Source organism: Phycodurus eques, chromosome 9 (assembly GCF_024500275.1).
Source record: "Phycodurus eques isolate BA_2022a chromosome 9, UOR_Pequ_1.1, whole genome shotgun sequence".
Taxonomy (NCBI): Eukaryota; Metazoa; Chordata; class Actinopteri; order Syngnathiformes; family Syngnathidae; genus Phycodurus; species Phycodurus eques.
In genome coordinates this window covers 15,690,657-15,705,611 of record NC_084533.1, presented here as the reverse complement: position 1 = coordinate 15,705,611, position 14,955 = coordinate 15,690,657, and the positions used below count along the sequence as shown (strand labels likewise).

Genomic DNA, 14,955 nt, shown 5'->3' with positions numbered 1-14,955 from the left:
CCATCCATTTCAACTGACAAGCGTAAAAGAACAACTGGAATAGCTTGAAAGAGAACATTCTGGGCATTTCTAACCCAAATTTCCCCAAAAATTGATGGGAGGGAACCTCTAAGTTTTACTACCGATTCAATTTTAATATGATGGATACGCTATAGTATTTACCCTACAATATGTTTTTCCTCTCCCAAAACACAATAGGCTATGCTATTGACTGGCGACCAGTCTAGGGTGTAGTCAGTCTTTTCAAAGATAGAATTTAATTACAAAAACAGTTACTCTCATCCTACATTTATTAATTTGTTTTTAATTTCCAGGCTGTTGTTGAATATGTATTTCTATTGCTTTACATTATACTTTTTTTTTTTTAAATAACTGCTGGAGTAAGTGAAGAAACATCTGTTATGATGCTTCAACAATGTGCTAATTAAAATGTAACGTTTCCTTCACCAGAGTAATCAGTGATCAATCTTGTAATCTATCTATTACTATCTCCACATTTCCTACTTTGTCAAGTCAGATCTGCAAGATATAATGTACAAAATGATTTTTAAAATAGCCTTAAACACAGGATGCAAGTAAAAGACTTAGTCCTTGAATAAACAATATATAATTTATTTACAGAGATTTCAGGTTCAATTACTATACATACCTTTCTGAAATGTCATAGATTGATATATATATCTATATACATAAGGCCAAGTAAATACTTGAAAGCACTTAGAAACGAATTTCAAAAACTCTACCAACAAATCCATCATTGTCCAAAAAGTACAGAAAATCTCCCTTTGCTTAAGTTTTTCCTTTGCCACAAAAAGTCTCGACAACAATTTACATTGACGGTAAAAACACAAAAGGTAATAAAACAAAAACAAAATAAAACAGAAAATAGGGATTATACAATTGCATAAGCGCAGTGGCATGTAATAAGTACAGCATTTTTGAATGCAGAAAGGCAAGGAACATTGACTCAAAAAAAGAAAAAGTTCACAAATACAAAAGCCTACTCAGACAAAAAGAAAAAAACAATAGCAACGTCATGTAATGAACACGCATACACACACCTTGACTTGAAATAGTAACGAGTGATACAAAATGTACAGTTGTGATGTAAGCAAATGTGGGATATGCCGGCAGCCAGTTTAGTGGGACGTGCATTCATTCATTCATTCACTCACTCACTCACTCACTCACTCACACTTAGAGCGACTGAACAACTGCCACGGCTTATCAAACAAGGCCACCGTCTTCCTCCAGCTGATATGTACTGTAAATGCTGACACTTGTAAGTGATGGCAAACAAACAACAAACACATAAAGAGCCTCTCTAAAGCCTTATAACACTGCAAAAAGTCTCCACTGCTAGATCGCCAAACAACAGTTAAATAGGCAAACACGTCACGATTTAACTTGACAAATGCCGCGGAACTTAAGTGTCATTTTTTTTTAAAATTATTATTTGGCTTCATATTAAAATATAATTTACATTTCTTTACAAAGTGATCACACAAACACACACAGTCAACATTACGGCTTAAATAACAGAAAGATGTGGATGCTCGCCACACAGCATTGCAATGAAAAGGATGAGGGAAAACTTTGGTTACCAATTTAGCTCACGCACAGACACACACACTAAACTTTATGCAAAATGACAGCATGTGGCTGTGATAGAAAAAGTATTATATTACATGTGAATGTGATCCTTTTCAACAAGATTTATTTGGTGAGATGAACATTTTGTGTCAGAAGGCTACTACTGTCAGAAATGACACAAACACTTGGTGTCGTGGCATTTGGGACCAAACGCTCTCTGGTGGTTGGAGAAAGTGGAAATAAAAGTCAGGTGGAAAAAGAACCAAGGAGTATTGGGGCCACAATCAAAAGTGGAAATAAATATGCAGTATTACAAAAAAATACAAAATAAATCCAAATTTATTAGAATAAAACATGGGAAAATTTGATTTTACAAGAAAAAAGTGGCAATTTTATGATGAAAAAGTCATAATTGTACACAAATAAAATTATAGTTGCAAAAGACTAAATAATAAAACATTTATAGTGCTAATACTACACGCAACTTAAGTTGAAATATGACAAAAGTTTCATTTGACAAAAAAAAGAAGTTAAAATAATGTTAATACCTACAATGGTCCAAGAAAACCTGTAATTTTACGTGTTGACTTATTTCACATACACTACAGTTTGCGTTTTTGACTTTGGGCGGGCTCAACAAGAAACTAGCTTGTAGCTCCGCCCCTAGTCGTCATGGCACCGAAAAGTTTTTGTAGTGATGACAGGGAGCCGGGGTGGCTCCTTTGGCCCAGGACCCCCGCCCCCCGACCCCCCTGCAAAACAAGTTACAACAGGTTATGTTGAGTGTGCTAAAATATTAAAGTCATAAATGAATTCGAACAAAATATTTTTCATGCATAAAGTAGTAATTCTAGAAGAATTTAGTCACAATAAGAGGTCAATTTTAGAGATGATGTATGCAATCAAGATGTATGCAATCAAAATATATGTATTTTTTTTAAGATTTCAGGAAAGCCAAGAAAAAAAAGTTTCAATTTTCCCATTTATGACTTTCATCACATTCCAACTTTTCTTGGGACATTACCACCTTTTTCCATGTAACATTGTGACTTTTCATTCTCGCCACATTATGACTTGCCTCTATCTTTTTCCAAAAATTCAGACTATTATAATGACATTACAAATAAATTCTCATAATATTAGGACTGTTATAATATCACAGCATCATTCTGGAAATGTTTCTTAATTTTCTATTGGTTTGTGGCCCTAATAGTCCTGAAGCTGCAGTAGCTGTGGAATTACAGTGTCGGAATAGTGTTAAAATGGCACATTAAAACTAAGTGTCCCCTTTGCAAAGCACACGGAAACATAAAAGTACATTCCAAAAATCAGGACAATCATAAAAAGAAGCTCCGGTGTGTCGAGGGGCTTTGGAGCCTACGCCAGCTGTTTGACTGAGTGTGTCTTGAATGGGGGAGCGAGGGCGGGCAGGGGGTCTCCTGACAACTTTATGGACATCACATGCAACCCTGAGGAGGAGCGCACTCACACGCAAAATGGCTGAACTGGGGATCGAAACTCCGGATGTTCACTTTGTGTGTGCGGCCTGGTTGTAAATGCAGCTGCAAGAAACGTGGTACCGGAACAGAAAAGCGCACCAAACATGGCTTCTTCATAAAAACGACTCTATAAACAAAGTGGCCCTTTAAGTAGACGCTATCTACTGCAGATTATTCGGTCAACAACAAACATTAAGTGTGCCTCACAATTAAAGCAATTAAAGGACACGTCACTTAGGACTGTGATGTCATCCGTTGCTTCCCAAGTGTTTAGAGGCCCCGCAGCGCCTTCATTAGCAATGGCACGTGAACTTAAGTGAAGAAATGAGGGAGTCCTCGCTGTAGAGAACACACATGTAACATTGAGACAAAGTGTGGCGGGGGGTGGTTGGTCATTTGGGGTCCTCAGATGGACGTTCCATCGTATTGCAGAAAGCTCCTGCTTTAAATACTGTAGCAGATCTCCTTGATATGCACTTCATGTACATGTACTAGTATGCTCTTTGTCCTCACTAGCACTGGTAGAGTGACTGTCTTATTACTGTAGTATGGCCCTTAAAATAAAATCCCTGATTTTATTCCCAAAAGTCTGATTTTTGAATTTAATCTATTTTATCTCTTCCAATAAAAAGAAAATGACAATGACATTGTTCAAAACTTGGAAGTGGCCCTTTAAACACAACCACCAATACATTTATAATACAGTTTAAATAATTGTAAATCTATAATTTAACAATAATGAATAAAAAATATTCCCTTTGGGATTAATATGTAACAACTGTCACTGAACATAAATAAAAGGTGCTGCAATTGAAAAGGAAATCTAGCTCAGAGTGTGCGTCAGCAGACTATGGTAGCTGCCGTGGGGGCTGGGGGGGGGGGGGGGGGGGGTAGACTTTTAAACTTTTTTTTATCCACTACCGTATGACATTTCTGCCCACTAGCACTTCTACTACGAGTGAACTAGTACAATTTTATAATCACACTAGTAGTACTAGTAGACCTGTGTGCGTGTCTGTGTGTATATATGTGTGTGAAAATGTATGTAATGTATGTGTGTAAAATTATGTTTAGAAGTAATCACCTAGTTACTGGTAATCACCTAGTTAGTAGTAAGACAGTCGTTATACTAGTGAGGACAAAGAGCCATATTCTACTGTGTGCGTAAATCAGAAAATGCGCGCAGCTGAGCGCTTTTCTGGCTGCGCGCATTCTCCCATCCACTCAAATCTGGCGACGACACATCTGTTACGGAAGGTATTTTCATATTTCATACGTGCGTGACTTTATGTTTTCCAAATTGATTTCTATGACATTCACATGTCGCCATGCTCCATGATTTACAGCCAGCCTCAGACTTATGCACGAATGGGAGAATATGACCCAAAGAGTGCATTGGTACCTGAAACTTAAGATGGATATCAAGGATATTGAATAAAGAATCAAAGGGCTTTCTATAGATTTCCTTTTTCAAAGGAATTAAATGACTTTGTCATTGTTAGACAACATTAAGTGCTACATAAGACATGGAATTATGTATGTAATAATTTGGGGGTGTTACTGAGCTGCTTGAATATGATTCTCTCAGTGGAAATAATTAAAACTGTGTCCTCCTAGATCGCCTGATCTAAAACAGAGAGCTCAGATGATCTATTCCCACTGCATGTATTCTTCCACCCTGCTTGTCTTCTCCGCTGTTTCCTCTCAGCCTGTTAGCACTCGCCGTCCGACACCAGGAAGATCATGGCTTCCTGCTTGCCGATGTCCGCCATGACGGCGGCCAGCTGGTTGATGTTGCCGCTGTGGAAATGTTGCGCCTCCCACAGGTCGAGGATGGCCGAGGTCGGGCTCGCTTTGGACGCAAAGAAGCCCATGTGTCTGCATGCACAACAATAACAATTAGACGAAGAACAGCAATCAGTTGGAATGAATCAGAATTATTTGGGCTACAAAATGATTCATACTCGGGACACATTTCCAATTAAAGGAGACATATTATTCTATTTCCACAATTTAAAACATTTTCTTTTTTGTTCAGTGCAGCTCCACTTTTCCATAACAGTGCAGAACGGCTCGCTTACAGACAAAAATATACAGTACAAGACATTTTCCATAATATGTCCTCTTTAAAGGGATTTAAATTTTTTTTTGTTTTTGTTGAACGGGTCTTCCAGCCAGAGACAATAAGAAAATGACATTAAGACATTCTCGAAAAAGGGACACAGTACAGAAAATTTACTTTCGAAATGCTTGTAGTTGGCTCTCTGGAGTGCCATTAATTGTTTAATTACACAATCAAGTAAACTTTTGTTAGATGCCTATTCCCAAAAATGTGTCTGTAAGTGAGCTGTTCTAAATTGTGCAGAATTGTGACTTAAGTTGCCTAATTTTCACAATCCCACCGTTTCTCCATACAGGACAAGACAGGCCATTTTCAAGCAATTGCTGGGATTTAATTTTTAGTTGAATTTATTATACTCATTATAATCCCTGATGAGGAAATGGAAGATACTCTGTCTGATGCACTACAATGTCAAAGCCGAAAGGTAAGCAGAGCTACAGTAATTGAGATGTTTGGCGATGTGTCCGCTGGATGCACTGCATTTATGGATCCGCTAAACTAATTGACAAGTTTATTCAGGAAGCTTGGTGATGAGGTGCTACCTTCACAACTGAAAATGTAATCCATGCTATGCCGGTTGCACTTTTTTAACATTTCTTTTTGAAAGACGGCTAGATACCTTCTATTGAGGAAATTGTGGGGTAAAAAAGTCTCCTTTAACACATCTTAGTCTTTTTCCATGTCTGTGTGTCATTTACTGCCAGATCCCTACTCAACAAAGAATTCACTTAAACTCAACATGTGTTCAAAGTATGAGTAATTTTGGTCTTAAATGTCTATATACTATACGTCGATAATATGGCAATACACAATGTATTTCCATACATTTGGGTCTGTTGTAGTTCATTTCAAAGGTATTTGATTGGTTTGGATTTGAGGTCAGGGCTCTGAAGTTTTTCCACACCCAATCGTGCCTTTCTGGACACTTTTATGCATGGAGAAGAGAAAAGGGCCCTGTTCAAACTGTTCACACAGAAGAATACAATTGACTCAAAAGTCAAATGAAGATTCAGAGGGAGGACTGATTAGTTAATGAAAATGTTTTTCAATACTTTACTTTTGGCATTTATTCCATTGAGTCTCTACTAGCTTTCACCAACTTTTAAGTTGTAGCGTGCAGCAAATTGTTACATCCGGATTGGATTAGGGTCCTCCAACTGCTGTAAAACAAAACTAAAAAGCAATTTTCATTTGAAGCCCAAAAGCAGCTTTACAGCAAAAGCCCCATTCGTCTTTATTTGATGTTGAAATGGGTCCTAAATCCCATCAAGTAAACTCGATATGGACTTCTCACAGTTCACACGGTAGGAAGTGACCTTTTGCCATTTTAGGTGCTCAACCTTTTCCCATCGGGTCCAATCAATGACAACAAAGTGGCTGCCCCAATGGGCTCTATATTTGATGTTAACTGCTGCCTGATCCCTAATGTACTCGCACACACTGATTAGATTTAATGCCCTTTTTTCTGTTTGCCTTGCCGCATCTACAGCCTTAACTCTCAAAGACAGCACACATGGACGAAAAACATTCAAACACCTCGACGTTTGCACACCACCGAATACTTTCCACCTTGACAAAGGTCACTAACAGTGTTTGTTTGCACTATTGAAGGAGAGCAGTGTCGTTCTGCACAATTTTGGAGGGCAAGCTTCTTGCTATTATTTAGTTTTTCAAATGTTTTAGCAACAAGTTTATTATATTCACTAATTTCAACACCCAAAGGGACATTAGATAATGAAAAAATTATAGAAACATTATTACATGTAGAACAACTACAAAATGATGTCACCGTATGCAATATAGTGATCTCCAACACACCACAATCAGAATTTCTGCCATTACAAAAACAAAAATTCTCAGTGTTAATTGACACTGCCAAAGATGTAATAATTATGCTTATTATTGGCCTTGTAATTTTCAGTGATATGGAACTGTTCTGTATCATATTGAGAGCTGTACGTAATATTTTTCACTCATGTTACTAATTGAGGTACAAAAGACAGCTCTCAGTATGATATTCTACACCAGTGCATTAAATACAGGCAGCACATTGACTGTCCTACCAGGGAAAATAAAATTTTAGACCACTGCTACACTACGCTAAATAATGCCTACCATGCTATACCTCGCGCAGCTCTGGGCTCGTCTGAGCATTGCTTAATTCACACAATACCAACATACAGGCAAGAACTTAAATGTGCGAAGCCTACGGTGAAAACAGTGAAAAAGTGGACCAACGAAGCAAAGATTGAACTTCAAAGCTGTCTAGACCGCACAGACTGGAGTCTCTTTGAAAATTCAGCTGGCAGCCTGAATGAATATAGGGACACTGTCACATTCTGTATCAGCTTCTGTGAAGAGGTGTGTGTACCAACAAAGTCATTTTGCACGTTCAACAACAACAAACCAATCAATTACTGTAATGTACTATATTTCTGTACTTAGGCCATACATAAGGCGCACCAGGCGTATTATTTGGCGCATGCTAAAACAAGGTAACGGAAGCAAAACAGTGAGTTTGGTTGAACTTTATTCTACTACGTATTTAAAAATACACTCACATTATTTTTTATCAATCTTTTGTCACAAATCCATCGAAGTCCTCATCTTCTGTATCTGAATTGAACAACTGGGCAATTTCGTCATCGTCGGAGTCAGTCTCGTTGGCGGGTGGCTGTTCAGCAATGATGCCGGCTTTCGCGAAAGCTCGGACAACAGTCAAAGCAGATACCTTAGACCAGGCATCCACAATCCATTCACATATGGTGGCGTAATTTGCCCGGCACTGCCTCCCAGTCTTAGTAAAGGTGTGTTCGCCGTCTCTCATCCATTGCTCCCACGCCGTGTAACTGATAGCCTGTAGTTTGAATTCTGCCTCGTAAGCAAGTCTCTTCGCTGATGCCATTTTCGGGGGTCCTCAGCCAAACAAATGTTGTTTTGCAGCATACAGGTAGTACAGTATACCAACCGGAGGCGTGGCGGAGGTAAGCGTACGTACTGTACATAGCTTTACGTAATGTTCTCTAATTGGTTCATCGCTGCCAGCGTACGTAGTGTACGTATTACGTACCCATGTCGGCGGGAAATGGTCCGACAATCAATCAAGCAAAGCGCTTACTAAAATCGCACAACACCATTTTTACAGATTATGGAACTCAGTGCACACATAAGGCGCACAGGGTTAAAAGGTGCACTGTCGATTTTTTAGAAATTTAAAGGCTTTTAAGTGCGCCTTATAGTGCGGAAAATACGGTAAGCAATTTCGCCAGGCGAAAGAGGATGCATATCGAAGTGGGGATAGGGCCCTGTATAATCACGCTAGAAACCAGCTGACTAAAGAAATTAACATTGCAAAGAGAAACTATGCAGTAAAGTTAGAAAAACAGTTTACCGCTAACGACTCAAACTCAGTCTGGCATGCATTCCAATCGCTAACCAATTACAAGCGACCATCCCCCCAAGCTGAGACACCTCTGACGTATGTGTTGACCATCCACGAACAGGATGTGAGACGCATCTTCAAACAACAAAAGATTAACAAAGCAGCAGGCCCAGACCTTGTGTCGCCATCCTGCCTCAAAGTCTGCACGGACCAGCTCGCTCCAGTCTTCAGACAGATCTTCAACAGATCTCTGGAACTGTGCGAAGTACCATCTTGTTTCAAATGCTCCACCATCATTCCAGTCTCCAAGAAACCTGCAATCTCGGGTCTGAATGACTACATGCCTGTTGCCTTGACATATGTGGTCCTAAAATCCTTTGAACGCCTCGTGCTGGACCAACTCAGGAGCGTCACAGGTCCCCTGCTAGACCCCCTGCGGTTTGCCTACCGAGCAAACAGGTCTGTGGATGACGCATTCAACATGGGACTGCACTTCATCTTAGAACACCTCGATGGCGCGGGGACCTACGCGAGGATCCTTTTCCTGGACTTCAGCTCTGCGTTCAACACCATCATCCCCGAATACCTCTCCTCCAAGCTTCTCCAGCTCAGCGTCTCGCCTGCCATCTGCCATTGGATTTACAGCTTCCTGACGGGCAGGACACAGCAGGTGAGGCTGGGGGACACCACCTCATCCACACGCAGCATGAGCACTGGGACACCCCAAGGTTGTGTCCTCTCTCCGCTGCGCTTCTTTCTCTACACGAACAACTGAAGCTCAACCCACCGGGCTGTCAAAATCCTGAAGTTTGCAGACGACACCACAGTCATCGGCCTCATCAAAGACGGTGACACGTCTCTTTATCGACAGGAAGTGGAGCGGCTGGAGCTGTGGTGTGGCCGACACAACCTGGAGCTGAACACGCTCAAGACTGTAAAGATGATCGTGGACTTCGGGAGGCAGCCTTCGCCACAGCTGCCCCTCACGCTGTGTCAACTGTCGAGACCTTCAAGTTCTTGGGAATTACAGTCTCTCAGGACCTGAAGTGGGAGATCAACATCAACTCCATCCTCAAAAAGGCCCAGCAGAGGATGTACTTCCTGCGGCTTCTGAGGAACCACGGCCTGCCACAGAATCTGTTGAGGAAGTTTATCACAACAGTCATCGAATCAGTCCTGTGTTCATCCATCACAGTCTGGTTTGATGCTGCTACAAAAAAGGACTGCAACGGACAATCAAAACCGCTGAAAAGATTGTCGGTACCCCCCTACCAACCATTGAGGACTTGCAGGCTGCCAGAACTAAGACAAGAGCATGCAAAATCCTCTTGGACCCTCCACATCCTGGTCACCACCTCTTCCAGCTCCTTACCTCAGGTAGGCGCTACTGAACAATGCAAACTAAAACAAGCAGACCTTCCATCAGCTTCTTCCCTCTTGCCATTAACTTCTTAAACAGTTCACTTACAATTCCATTGCAACATGCTGCCAATTTTTTGTCTTGAGTTTGTTGTAACATTTGTGTCGGCCAATTATACCTTACTCGTGCACTCAATGTAGTAGTCTCGCCACGTTGTACTATTTGCATATCTGTTGTTGACCAATACTGGTCACTCATGTGCCTAAGTAGCATCTGCAACATTTGCACAATCGACATTGTCCCAGATTATCGCACTGCTAGTCACTTTAAACTGCATACATTTCTTGAAGTCTCTGCGCCATTTGCACAATGGTCATTGCACTGGACTATTGCTATATTAGTCATTTCAAACTTCTCTAATTGCGAGAGGACATCTATTTGCTGAATTATATATATATATAAAAAAAATTGTACTGGCATTACCAAATTACCTTTTATTGCTCAGTGTCTGTTTCCCCCACCACCCCCCAATGTCTTTATGTCTCGAAAGTGTTCTCTGTCAATTGACTGTCTACTGTCGTACGAGAGCAGCTCCAACTATCAGAGACAAAATCCTTGTGTGTTTTTGTCATACTTGGCAAAGATGATTCTGATTCTGATCAATGACTACCTCTGTGACAAGTGGACATTATTATCTTTGTGAAGACAATTTATTGTATTGAATATCGTTATATTGTGGGAGTGCTCATAATGTTGTGGAGTATTAAGATACTATAAATTCAATGTACAATTTGAGAAGGGCAGAAGAGCAAATAGGAAGCTCCTATGTTTTATTTCCCGGTAACAAATGTAGTTGAGGCCAGATCAAACAACCCTAGAGGTTGTTGTCGTCTCATCTTCAGGCCTAATTGAGTATTGATTCTGCTGAGCAAAGCATTGCTAATTAAACCTGCACTACATCAATTCACCGGGTGATTAATCGGGGCAAATAAAGTTGATCGGATAAATTAACTTTACCTATTTGGTTTCATTAGGCGGGTAGAAATTTAATTTGTGTAAAAGGGATCAATGGCTGCAACTTCTTTTCAAATATGCCAATCGAACACGGTCGCAGCTTGGCATGGAGCCACTAGACCAGATTTGCTGTTGATGGATTCTATGCTTGTTACCTTTTCATGCCCTCAGCATTTTAAAGAAGAATGTCGCACTGACAGAGCAAAGCTGTATACATTCAGAAGCTTACCTGAACAAAACAACTCTGCAATGCTTAAATTGCTCAAATAAAGTTATCTACATACCTACCTATTGAATAAAGGGGGCTTGTGAGTATGACGCTATGCTCAGAATTCTAAGGTGTCCTATATAGTGAGCTCGCCATTTTGTAGTACTGTTTGAATGTGGAGTGAGTAAGGAGGAAGTTATCCCCTTATATACCGTATTTTCACGACCATAGGGCGCACCGTATTAAAAGGCGCAGTCTCAGTTACCGGGTCTATTTTTGCATTTAACACATACATAAGGTGCACCGTATTATTGGGCGCAGGCATGGTAAAACATACGCTAGCTTAAAACATACGGTAGCATGCATGCACGCTAAAACAATATTTTTAAAAAGGCAGCGGGAGCAAAACTGAGTTCGGTTGTACTTTATTGAAGTATTTAACAATGTACTCATCTTATTTTTTTATCAATCCTCATCCACAAATCCATCAAAGTCCTCATCTTCTGTATCCGAAATGAACAGCTGGGCAAGTTTTCCATCAAACACGCCAGGTTCCCTCTCGTCATTGTCGGAGTCAGTCTCGTTGCCATGCGGCTCCTCAGAAATGATACCGGCTTTTACGAAAGATCGAACAACAGTGCAAGCAGACACGTTGGCCCAAGCATCCACAATCCATTCACAAATTCTGGCGTAACTCGCCCGGCGCTGCCTCCTCGTCTTGGTAAAGCTGTGTTCGCCATCTGTCATCCATCGCTCCCACGCCGCTCGCAACTTCACTTTGAACGCCCTGTCCAGCGGTTGGAATTCCTTCGTCAAGCCTCCCGGAATGATGGCAAGCTCCGAGTTATTGCACTCAGTCGAATGGTGACTGTAGAGACGCTTCTCCCGGCTGTTCTTTGCTTATTAATCCATTGTCCGAGTTGGAAGACCACCTCGCCTTGTTTCCGCGGAAACTCAGCTTCGTCTTCTTGACTTGGCGAAGCTCGTTTTTCTGCTTCCTCCACTTGCGAACCATGGATTCGTTGATCTTGAATTCTCTCGCGGCTGCTTGATTACCATGTTCCTCCGCGTAACTGATAACTCGCTGTTTAAACTGTGCTTCGTAAGCGTGTCTCTTCGTAGGTGCCATTTTCGGGGGTCCTTAACCACACCGATGTTGTTTTGCACAATGCACATACCGGCGCTATATACCTACAGGGGGCGTGCCTTTAGCGTCCTTCTTCACGCACGCCCGTACCCCTTTAACGTCCGCGTGCTGTCGTCAGTCACGTCCGCCTTTCCTCTATATAAGCAGCGTGTCGGCAGGAAATGCTCCCAGTCAGTCAAGCGGAGCGCTCATCAAAGTCACACAACATTTACAGATTTTGGAACTCGGTGCACACATAAGGCGCGCCGCGATATATGACGGCCCGTCCATTTAAGACTTTTATGTGCGCCTTATGGTCGTGAAAATACGGTAGTTCCCTCGATGAATCCCACGATGCAGTTTGAAAAGTAGCAAGCAACGATGGTCACCAGAAAATCAAATATATCCTATTATACACTGCACAGATTACAAAAAAAAATATTTTCCGCTTCTGGAGTTTTGTTAGATTTTCAGCGTGAGACAAATTCATGAACTGAGGTGCAAAAATATCTTTAATATACTTTAAGTAGCAAAAATATCTTTAATATACTTTAAATAAAGCATAACATTACAAAATTGATGGACATAAAGTGCTCTGCCTGGATTATTGTTTTTAAAACCCACTCATCTGCCAACAATATGTTTTTATGATTTATTTATTTGTTCATCATGATTACGTATAATCCACCAGCTGACAATGAAATGGCAACAGCAATGACGTAATTAACAGCGCACCCAAGTAGTGTTTGAAAACTATTTTTCATTTGACTGATGAGTGATGTAAGATAGTCCACGATATAAATATCGTTATGTAGGGAGTATGTTAATTATTCCGAGCACAGCCTGTGCAGAGTACATGTTCCTGGTAACAGCAAAGGATTCATCGACAAATCATCACAGATGAAATAAATGACCATTTAACTATAATGACTGACAGCAAGACTCAGTGAATAAGAATTTTATTTAAACGGTCACAATGAACTTTAGAAGTGTACAAAATAAAAGGGACGAGTGTACATCCATCTCAAATACGGTTGCTTCTGGCTTAAGTGGGGTCCAAGCATACTGACATTTAGGTCAAATTTGAGCATTTTCGTCACCTGATCAAAGTCAGCAAAGGCTGATGTCGCTGAAAGATTATCCCGAGTGATTATCCTGTTGTGTGGTGTGTGTTAAGAATGTGTTTCCGAACCTGATCTGCTTAGAAAATAGTTGTGGCTGACAATTGTTAATATTTCTGTTCAATATTTATGATCGCAAATCCTTATGTTCGTGTTAGTTCGGCTGAGCCACAGACTCTGTGATAGTGACGTGGAATTGAACACAAAATAGTGGAGCAACTAGTTGTGTTGTATGTTTGTATAACGTGACTCCCAAGTCATTCACCAGGATTAAAAAAAATGACAGAGAAAAGTTTGTAGTAATGGAATAAATAGTTTCTATTTTTTTCCACTACTCCTACTACTCCTGCCCTGTCGCACCATGCTGCCTCTGGCAGGTCAGTCTTGGTACTGCACCAGACTACTGTTTTGGGGGAGGAGCCTAGTGATTGTTGCATGTCATGTCATCTCAAGCATGCCAAACACTACAAGAGCAAAAAGAACGGGTGTTCTCACATTTTAAATATTATTACAGAAGTTTAAAAATATTTGTGTACCAAACTTTACAAAGCACTATGACTGTGGTCAAAATGTTAAAAGTGGAGCTGAATGATCAATGCTGATGAAGTCATTGAAAATATCTCCAGTTGTGCCTTGAGATACGAGTGCCTTGATTTAAGAGTTTTTTTTAGATACGAGCCATCGCTTGGTCGATTTTTTTTTGTCTTGAGCTCCATCCATCCATCCATCCATCTATTTTCCGTATCGCTTATCCTCACTAGGGTTGCGGTCGTGCTTGACCCTTTCCAAGCCGACTGGGCGAGAGGCGGGGTGCACCCTGAACTGGTCTTCAATTAACCTACCATGCATGTTATTGGGATGTGGGAGGAAACCGAAATACCTGCAGAAAACCCACACAGGCACGGAGGGAACATGCAAACTCCACACAGGCAAGGCCAGATTTGAACCCGGTCCTCAGAACTGTGAGGCACATGTGCTAACCAGTCGGTCGCTGTGCCGCCTTGACTTGAGATATGAGCAAAAATTTGAGATACGAGTACACTTCAGACCCCCGCCACTAGATGTTAACAGCAGACTTCACATCATCCAGCCACCGTGAATTCACATTAGTTTCCTTGCATTGAAAGCACAACATCAGTTGGTGGCGTTAATGTACCATTAATCCGGTTTGCCAAACGCCAAGAGACCCCACAGAAGAACAAGGAAGGAAAATATATTTGGTCGTCACATTTTGTGCTTGCATTTGTTGTGTGTCTGCAGGTTATCTGGAGAGCAAGTGTTTTTACTGTGCTTTTACAATACTGTTAAGTGCATTTAAAAAATAAAAATAAAAACACTGGCTAAAATGGATGAATGGTTTTTCTATTCATTTCAAAGGGAAAGATGATTTGAGATAGGTGTTTTTAGATAGTGTGGTCACAGAATGACTTAAACTCATACCACAAGGCACCACTGTATTTTAATCATGCGCAATGAGCTGACTTTTCATCGAGAAACTGGCTACTTTGTTGGCACAAGTGCCTGTTTGTC

At 40.8% G+C, this 14,955-nt stretch overlaps 1 protein-coding gene across 1 annotated transcript in view; it reads right to left on the bottom strand.

The window, feature by feature from the left end:
* Positions 1-699: 699 nt before the first annotated feature.
* The window catches only part of unc5a (unc-5 netrin receptor A), a 195,001-nt gene continuing 180,745 nt past the window's right edge, over positions 700-14,955 (bottom strand). The window contains exon 15 of the mRNA XM_061686306.1: positions 700-4,970. Coding sequence (XP_061542290.1) covers positions 4,805-4,970 — 166 coding nt within the window. The 3' untranslated portion in view covers positions 700-4,804. The remainder of the gene's footprint in view (positions 4,971-14,955) is intronic.